This window comes from Fulmarus glacialis, unplaced genomic scaffold, assembly GCF_000690835.1.
Source record: "Fulmarus glacialis isolate BGI_N327 unplaced genomic scaffold, ASM69083v1 scaffold38125, whole genome shotgun sequence".
Taxonomy (NCBI): Eukaryota; Metazoa; Chordata; class Aves; order Procellariiformes; family Procellariidae; genus Fulmarus; species Fulmarus glacialis.
This window is the reverse complement of record NW_009213067.1, coordinates 17,049-25,745: the sequence shown is the minus strand read 5'-3', so window position 1 is coordinate 25,745 and position 8,697 is coordinate 17,049. Positions and strand designations below refer to the sequence as shown.

The 8,697-nt window shown below is 46.3% G+C and overlaps 1 protein-coding gene across 1 annotated transcript in view; it reads left to right on the top strand.

The window, feature by feature from the left end:
- Window positions 1-6: 6 nt before the first annotated feature.
- ADCK2 (aarF domain containing kinase 2) overlaps window positions 7-8,697 on the top strand; it is a gene marked incomplete at its 5' end in the record, with an annotated part of 9,952 nt that continues 1,261 nt past the window's right edge. The window contains 7 exons of the mRNA XM_009578072.1: window positions 7-534; window positions 1,257-1,403; window positions 2,956-3,084; window positions 3,744-3,839; window positions 5,901-6,152; window positions 7,569-7,697; window positions 8,342-8,395. Of these exons, the coding sequence (XP_009576367.1) occupies window positions 7-534; window positions 1,257-1,403; window positions 2,956-3,084; window positions 3,744-3,839; window positions 5,901-6,152; window positions 7,569-7,697; window positions 8,342-8,395 (1,335 nt within the window). The remainder of the gene's footprint in view (window positions 535-1,256; window positions 1,404-2,955; window positions 3,085-3,743; window positions 3,840-5,900; window positions 6,153-7,568; window positions 7,698-8,341; window positions 8,396-8,697) is intronic.

The following is an 8,697-nucleotide window of genomic DNA, read 5'->3' as shown; positions in this document are numbered from 1 at the left end:
GCTGAGGCTGCTGGCCCCACCTGCGTCAAGCTGGGCCAGTGGGCCAGCACTCGGAGGGACCTCTTCTCTGAGGCCTTCTGCGATGAGTTTTCCAAGCTCCACGTTGAGGTGAGCCCACACCCGTGGGGCCACACTGATGAGCTCCTGAGGAAGGCCTTTGGTGAGGACTGGACGGGCATCCTCAAGTTCCAAAGCCGGGAGCCGGTTGGCTCGGGCTGCGTCGCCCAGGTGTATAAAGCCTATGCTGACCTTACAGCTATCGCTGGCTCCCAGGCCAAGGAGCTAGCGCAACGCTCGGAGTTACGGTCTGCTTTTGAAGCATGGGAAGTGTCAGGCTTTAGAGGCCTCCTCAGGTGGCTGAGGAGGAGGAAGAGCGAGGAGATGCAGGACGAGAGGAGCAGGGAGGAGCTGAGCCCAGCAGACTGCTCCCGGGGAAGTCCTGTGAGTGGGATGTCCCTTATGGAACAGATGTCCAAGCCACTCCTGAATGCAAATCCTTCATCAGCCAGACATCTCATGCCTGTAGCCATTAAAGTAAGTCATACATCTGGCGGGTAGATGTGTCAAAATGGAGCTTGCTGGATGAGATCTTAATTCCCATGGAGATGAGCAGCTGGCTAGAGCCAGGTGGAGTGAGAGGAGTGATTCTCATGTCCCTCAGTGTCTTTTCTCAGCACTTTGGTTCCAGCCAGCTGCAATCCAGACTTGTGGTGGCCCCAGCTCTTCCCAGCCCCGAGAGCTAGAGTATGCATACTGCCTATAGCACCTTTGATGTAGCATGTGGATACCAGAAATGCCTGCGAGAGCCCAGTTTATATTAAAATAATAAATATTAAGCTTGGTTTCACCTTCCAGAAAATGAGACCCCTTCTCTCCTCACATGAAGAAATCTGGAACAGATAAGTTCTTTCCAGCAATGTTTATTTAAAGAAATCTCAGGTTTGAGCTGTTCCAAATACTAGTGAGCACTGCATGGCACGGAGAGGGCGGGAGTACAAAAGCAATGGAAAATGGCACTAGGTGAGACTGTAGGCTCTAGCACAGATATATTAGATTTAAAGATTATAATGTGTTTCTTTACAGCTTAATCCATGGCAAAATGTGAATTCTTCTGAGGATTAGCTGGGGAAGCCTTGTTAGCTCCCAGTTTTGTTGGTTGGGTTCTATTTGGAATGCATCACTTGAGCTGATTGAAATGGACCGTCCTTTTTACAGCGTTTGGGGAGTTGATCTTGCCACCGTTCATTCTTGTGCAGGTCCTGCACCCTGGGCTAGTCCACCAAGTCCAGATGGATCTGTTTCTCATGAAGATGGGTAGCCACATCATTGGACTTCTCCCTGGATTCAAGTGGCTCAGTTTGACAGAGATTGTGGAGGAGTTTGAGAAGCTTATGATTCAGCAGGTGTGTGCCATGCCATGGTACCCACATACTGAAACAAAATTGCCCTTTGTCTTGCTACTGGATGGCTCTAACTCTGTTCATATCACTTCTTTTTAAAGAGTTAGATGAAGGCTTGCATGTTCTTTATTCTAATCAATCACATAATGTTACTGTAGGAAAGCTTATATGCTCACAGAGTAAAAAAGCAAAGCAATGAAAAAAATTAACAATCTTTATTAGATTTAAAAACCTTTTTTAGACTTTGAAAATCTTTTTTAGACTTTGAGTATGTTTTCTAGTGAACAGCCTGAACAGCTAGCTAGCCATAGTCACAGTCCTTTTTGCAGCATTGTGAAAGATGAACACTGGTGAGAGACCTCTCCTTAGAAAAAGACTCTTTCCAAACAAGTGTTCAGACATGTGTTTTTTCTCCTTAATCCTACACATATGTTTGCAATTTGTACTTACTGGCCATGTTTATTAGCACTGAGATATATATATTGGCCTAACTAATACAAATACACTTTCACATAAGTTAATAATACATTCTGTATTGTATTGTCATCAGACTCATAGTATCGGTAAAGTTAAGCTTTGCAAATAGATCTGAAAACATATCCTGATTTGCTAATGTCTTCTAAAGACACAGTCCTGAAACGTCCTCGCTACCAAACTTACAAAGATTTCACTACAGGCTTAATTAGGCTTATGTTTCTATTAAAACAAACCGTTATCTGCTAATTTTTGTGTCTAGATTGCAGAGTCTGAAGTCTGTTATAAGCTTTTGAAAGCCTTAATTCTTTTCTATTATTGCAAAAAAATCTACACAGTAAATCTATGTTGTAAACTGTTGACTGTATTCAGATGGGACTCAAGGTCATTAGTACCAGTTTAGTCCAGCGGAGCTTTTGGTGGATGCGCTGAAGACTGAGGATTAGGAGAGCATCTGATAGGCTTCTTGTAATTTGCTTTCATTTCTCTTTGAAAGAACAAGAAGTGTTCCTGGGATATTTCCCATTGCCAGATGAGGGAGGTGAGGCAAGGTTATCCTGCCTCCTTAAGCAGCAGCTGTGGGCAGGAGAGATGTCCTTGTGTCAAGGCACTGGATCACTGAAGATCTAGGGCCAGGACTTTGCATAGTGGATTATTTTGTATGTGTTGCATTAAATTTCTTCCTGCTTATGGCTGCCTATGTGTAAAGTGAGGTTAGGGCTGCAGTTCTTCTATCCTGTCTGCTGCCTTGCTATTTGGACGGTAAGCTTTGGTTCAGGATCTGTCTTACCCTTGAAAATAATGCAGTCCTGGTCTTTTTTGAGACACCATACCTATAGTAAGAGTCACCCATATTTCGAAGGTGTTGGGTTGTGGGCCATCCGTTACCCAGTGTGTACTCTACTCTTCTATCAGGAAAGCTATAAGCATGTAAGAAGCACCACTCTATTTTGTTTTCATTCTGGCTTTCTGATTAGTTTTGTTGGTACTGAGTATTGCACCGTACAGTCATACAGGATCCTGAAGATCTAATTCTAATTTAATGTAATTTCCAACCTGCTTTTTCTTTTTCTCCCTTGAGATTGACTTACGCTATGAAGCCAGAAATCTGGAGCGCTTCCGACAAAATTTCCTAGATGTCGATTTTGTGAAGTTTCCAACTCCCCTTCGGCCTTTGGTAACGACAGATGTTCTAGTGGAAACATTTGAGGTAAGAATTGCAGGGTCTGGGAGTGCTGGTAGTAGTGAGAAGGCCCTTAGGAGAACATGCTGAGGAGGTGTTTTTTTGAGAAGGAGCGATCAGAGGCAGAAGGATGCTTTTGTCTTATTTGCTTAAAGGGATTGGTGTCCTTCCTCAGTGTCTCTTTCACTCTCTTTGTTTGTAAGCAGTGCATCCCAGAAGACAGGTGGCAGACAACTCCATATAGAAGTGAACACTTGGCCTGAAACCAAGCGGACCAGCAGTGTGTCCAGCCACCATGTGCTTGCCTGTGCTTTGCAAACCAACACCACGCTTCAACTCTCCTCTGTGGTGGGTCAAAGCAAGGAGCTCAGCAATCTGACACTTTCTGATGCTTGCCTCACTTCCCTTGTGGATGTTTGAGTCGCAGACCAAAGCTACTCTCAGCCTTAGTTTTCATGCACGTGATCCTGGCAAGAGTATTTCTGCCCCAGGCTATATCACACCCTCTTTCCAAAGAACAAACCCTTGCTTCTCTCATGTTCTCCATCACATTGGGTACAGCCTCTATCGTGCAGGTCCTTTGTAGGGTATTGTTATCACCTCCCTCAACTCTGGGCACCGAGGTAAAGGTGTGGTTGAGGGTGGGATATGGGGTGTGTTTGACTCCAGCTCCGTCTTCATTTCAGGAGAGTGAGCCTATTTCGCACTACCTGCATGCAGAGATTGCCACAGAGCTGAGGCAGAGACTTGCGAAGATGGGCATGGACATGCTGCTGAAGATGGTAGGCACTTGGCTGAGGCTGCAAGTGAAGGTTGTTTTCCTGCAGAAGCTATTCAGTTGGGGTAATAAGACAATATGGCTAAAGAGAGAACCTGTTTGTTTCCCACATCTCCTACCCTTCTCCCTATGGACTCAAAGACAGAGCTGTGCCATTTGGAGCCAGCCCGTGGATGCCAGGTATCTTGCAGTAACCCAGGACTTGGGCTGCTAGGGCACTGTGCAGCTCCTGAACTGGCAGAGGACGGGAGGGTCTGTACTTCATGTGCAACGTAACACAAGGTCTGAGTAAAGCCTGGGCTAGATACATCACTACTGTAGACTTTGACACAGAGCTTCTTCCACTGCAGAAGGACAATCTGCTTGCACACAGTAGGGTCTCCTGTGCAACTTGATCAGTGCATTGCTTAGGAAACCCACCAATCCATTTAATGAATATTCACATATTGCCCAAGTGCTATAAAGTGCAATGTAATTAGCAAATACCATACTCTCTGCAGAGACTATGGATGCGACTCACAGGGAAAACAGCTAGCTAGTTTCTTCATTTATTGACCCCTCCTCCAAAACTGCCTTTTTTTAAGGAAGAACTAAATATGGAGTAAAGAAAACAAACCTGGCCAGATTCAGCTTAGGATTCAGCTTCTGGCTGTCTAGTTCTTTTGTGGTCCAAATAATCACAAATGATCTGGAAAGGAGTGTTGAGAGGTGACACAGCTGGCTTGTGAGAAGCCATGAGAACTAGCTGGGAAGAGTTGAAAAAGAACCTCACAGTACTGAGTGCGTGGGCAGTGTCAGATGAAATTCAGTTGACAACTGTAACATCATGCTAGGGCAATGGCGAGGCCTGCAGTTCTCACTCTGTGTAGTATGACAGACTCTGAAATAGCTTTTACCACTCAGAAAAGCAATGGTGGAGCTATAATAGTTTTATGCTAACATTAGATTCAATGGTTAGGAGCAAAGCAAAACCCCCAAATTTTAGGAGGAGAAAAGGGTTAAAGAGCAAGGAAGCAACATAATGGCTGTAAGTAAAACAAATACCTGTTTCTTGAATACTCTGTGCAGTTCTAGTCCCTTGCTGTCCAGGACCCTCCATTTCAAGGACTGTAATAGAACTAGAAGAGGGGCAGAGGAAGGCAGCCAGGATGATTACTGGTGTGGAATGGCTTTCATGCAAGAATGGTGGAATAATTTGGACTCATAACTCTGGAGAGCAGAGAAATGGGAGTAGCTTATGACAGAGATATATGCAGTCATGGGTACATGAGAGTGAATATGGATCCCTTGTGTATGGTTCCTCAGAACAATGAAGAGAACATAAACAAAATTATCAGAGGTCACTTTTCCAGGCAACACCTGGAAAAAAACCTTCCCTTTTTTATATAGCTCTAATTATTTACCTGGCAGTTGGACAAATTTGTAGGAGAAATCCATCAAATACAAAGATAACCTCCTTGGGGCAGGAAGTCCCTGCAACCCTCCTGCAGTCCCAGGTTGCCAGGAGGGTTGGTGGGGAAATGCTACCTTGTGCTTGCCCTCTTGCTAGTCCTTTCTTCTACTAACCGCTAGCAGAGGCAGAGAGGAAACATTTGTTTCCTCTTCTCTTGTTCTCCTCACTTTTCAATATAGTTGTAATGTGGGTTGATGTTCCAGACTAGACAAACTTAACTGTTCTCTATAACCCATGCCACTGAATGGCAAATGGCCTATTCTTACTGCATTACTCTTTGCCAAGGCCCACCAGCATGTATCCAGTTTAGGTTTAATTGCTAAAGAGCACTACTGTTACCTGCTGGGACTCCTGGCTGTCTTACCTGACCTCTAGGAAACAAACAGGATTGCTTCACACAGCTCTGCTGACTCCCCTAGAGAGAGTAGCACCCATGCCATTACAGCACAGCTGGTCTCCAGCAGAAGCCATTTGCTGTGTTGCTGCCTAGGGTGATGCACGTTGGTAATGACAGTGAACAGACCAGAAATGAACCTTTGCTATTTGCCTGGGAGTTTTGGCGTGGGCAGGTTTGGTTGGAATGAGCTGCTCTAAGACTTGCCTGTCGTCTAGGTCTTTGTTGACAACTTTGTCCACGCTGACCTGCACCCTGGGAACATCCTGGTTCAAGGCACGGCCCCTGTCAGCACCAGCTGCAAGGAGCAGACAGCCATCGTGGACCTGTGTGACACGCTTGTGGTGGAAGTGCAGCCGCCCCTCAGGCAGCTTTGCCTGGTGCTGCTGGACGCGGGGATCGTGGCGGAGCTGCAGAGCGCTGACATGCAGAACTTCCGGGCGGTTTTCACAGCTGTGGTCCAGGGCCAGGTGAGGCCTCTGTCATGGGGTTGTGCAGCTGAGGCTGGGGAAGGGAGGTGGCTGAAGAGTCTGATGGCCGAAGTGATAGTTTCCTCTCTACTTCCCCTTACAATCCTCCCTAAGAGGGGAGAGGAGACTTGCTAGCATGGAAGCTATACCAGACACAGGGGTAAGATGTTCAGCTTCAGCAAGGAGGCTGCCAGAGTGGAGCCATTTCAGTGGCCCAGGAAACGGAAGGTGTTAAATGGGAAGCATTGGCTGCCACTCCCTGGGAGCCACTCACATTTCAGAGGCTGTTGCAGAATCTGACAGATTTTGCCAGAAAAGAGGAGGGAATGGATTAACATCTTGGTCTTCCACACACGTTCCCTTCTGCAGCCTTGCTGCTGGAAAGCCCATTTTGCTGTTGTGTCAGCATCTGTAGAGAAGAGGAAGCAAAACAGGTGCAGGTAGGGGGGTCTGACCTCTACCAGGCTCCTCTGTATAAGGGGAACTACTTATCTTCCTTCCCACTTCTTTAGAATACACTCTCAGATGGATTACAGAATCCGGTGCTGGTATCTCCTGTTCATTCTGAGAACAAGCATCTGTGCTCATACTTGCATATTGCTGTTTATCAGCTGTGGGTTGGATGGCTCACCAGCATATCTCAAGAGGGACACGTTTTAACTTGGTCTGTTTAATCTGCTGAAGCATAGCGAGGGGTCAGTGCTAAACTGTGTATTCAGGCCCATCCTGTGCTGCCAGACTTACTTCTCAGCTACTAAGCAAAAACTGCAAACATTTGATTGCAAGTCCTTCATGGCTCAGGCCGGGTGTAATTCATGATCAGCAGGTGAAAAACTTCTACACGGTCTCATTGCCAAACCTGGGGCCTCTGCCTCTGTACATTGCTGTCAGACACATCTTCCAAGAAGAGCTATAAAGCCTCTCCCAAGTAAAGCTTGGGTATGGCTCCCCCCGCTTTCTCACCTAGCATCTGCTGGTGTAGAATTGTCTCACTCTTTCTCCGCAGTTTGCTAATGGAAGGTTGGACTTAGCCCATAAGGGAGGTTAATAGATGCCCTTCTTTACACCGTTATCTCCTCTGCTAAGAAGAAAATGCCAATCCTGTGGGTTTTATTTTTCCCCCTGAAACGTCTCCTGACTGCCTGAGAGATATCTTTGTTGTGTTCTACCCTACAAGATCTGCAAGAAAAATAAGCAGGGTTTTGCCACATACCAGCTAAGACTTTTCGACCAGTTCTGCTCTTCCTGCACCTGTTTCTGTTGATTTTTTTGGGTCTCCATTGCTGGAATGGGAAAGCATGGCCCTGGGAGTTCTCTCTGCAGTATGCCTCCTCCAGCGACAGTGATGTGCAGCTCCCTGTAGGCCTGCTGCAGCAGTGATCAAGTTCTGATTCTCCTTTTCAACTTGTTTCACAGGGGGAGAGAGTGGCAGAACTGATCCTTCATCATGCCCGTGCTAACCAGTGCCAGGATATCGAACGATTCAAAGCCGAGATGGCAGAACTAGTGACCAAGGTCCGGGGGAATACCATTGCCCTAGGAAAGGCAAGTGCACAATATCCCACCCTCACTTACCTGTAATTCAGTGCAATATGGCTTTCAGAATGATACACGTGGAAAGGCCAGCTCTGATCTCATCAGCACCACCAAGCAGTACCGGGCGCTTTTAGTCTCTCAGGTGCAGAAAAGTCCATAAAATCCTTTCTTACTTCCGTTTTTTTGGATTTTGTTTTTGTTTTGTTTTTTTGGGGGGGGGGCAGTATTTTGGGATTTTTTGTTGGGTTTTTTGTTTGTTTGTTTTAAATCTCTAACACCTGCAGTTCCCTGCGAGGAGTTGCTGACCCTGATGTTACAGCTTGCATCCTTTTAGCTAAGGCCAGCCTGGGCACTTCAGAGAGTGTAGTATGGTGGTATTGAGCAAATTAATGCTTGTTGTGTACTGCTGTGAGGTCAGATGTTCTCAGCCTTCCTGGGCTGGCAAGTAAGCAGAACCACGGGTCACAGCTGAACTTATCCCAGGCAGGGTGGGGGGATCATACCTTGATGTTGGCTTGTTGTCAGCCCAATAATCTTGTCCCACCACCAGAACCAAATGCTAACATTTAGAAGAATCCTGCCTGTCACTCACGCGGCTCAGTCGTCTTGACCACAGGTTTTTTGATCAGTTGTTAACTTCTTTTGTATTCCAGCTTCAGGTGGCAAATCTTCTCTCAAATGTCTTTAAACTATTGATGACCCATAAGGTAAGGTCCTGTCACTGTCTGCCTTCAACAGCTGGAAGTTCATTTGGGGAGGGAGAACTGCTGGGAACATGAAGGGCTGACAAGGAGGGGGACTGACTTCTGACCACAGGTTTTTTGATCAGTTGTTAACTTCTTTTGTATTCCAGCTTCAGGTGGCAAATCTTCTCTCAAATGTCTTTAAACTATTGATGACCCATAAGGTAAGGTCCTGTCACTGTCTGCCTTCAACAGCTGGAAGTTCATTTGGGGAGGGAGAACTGCTGGGAACATGAAGGGCTGACAAGGAGGGGGACTGACTTCTG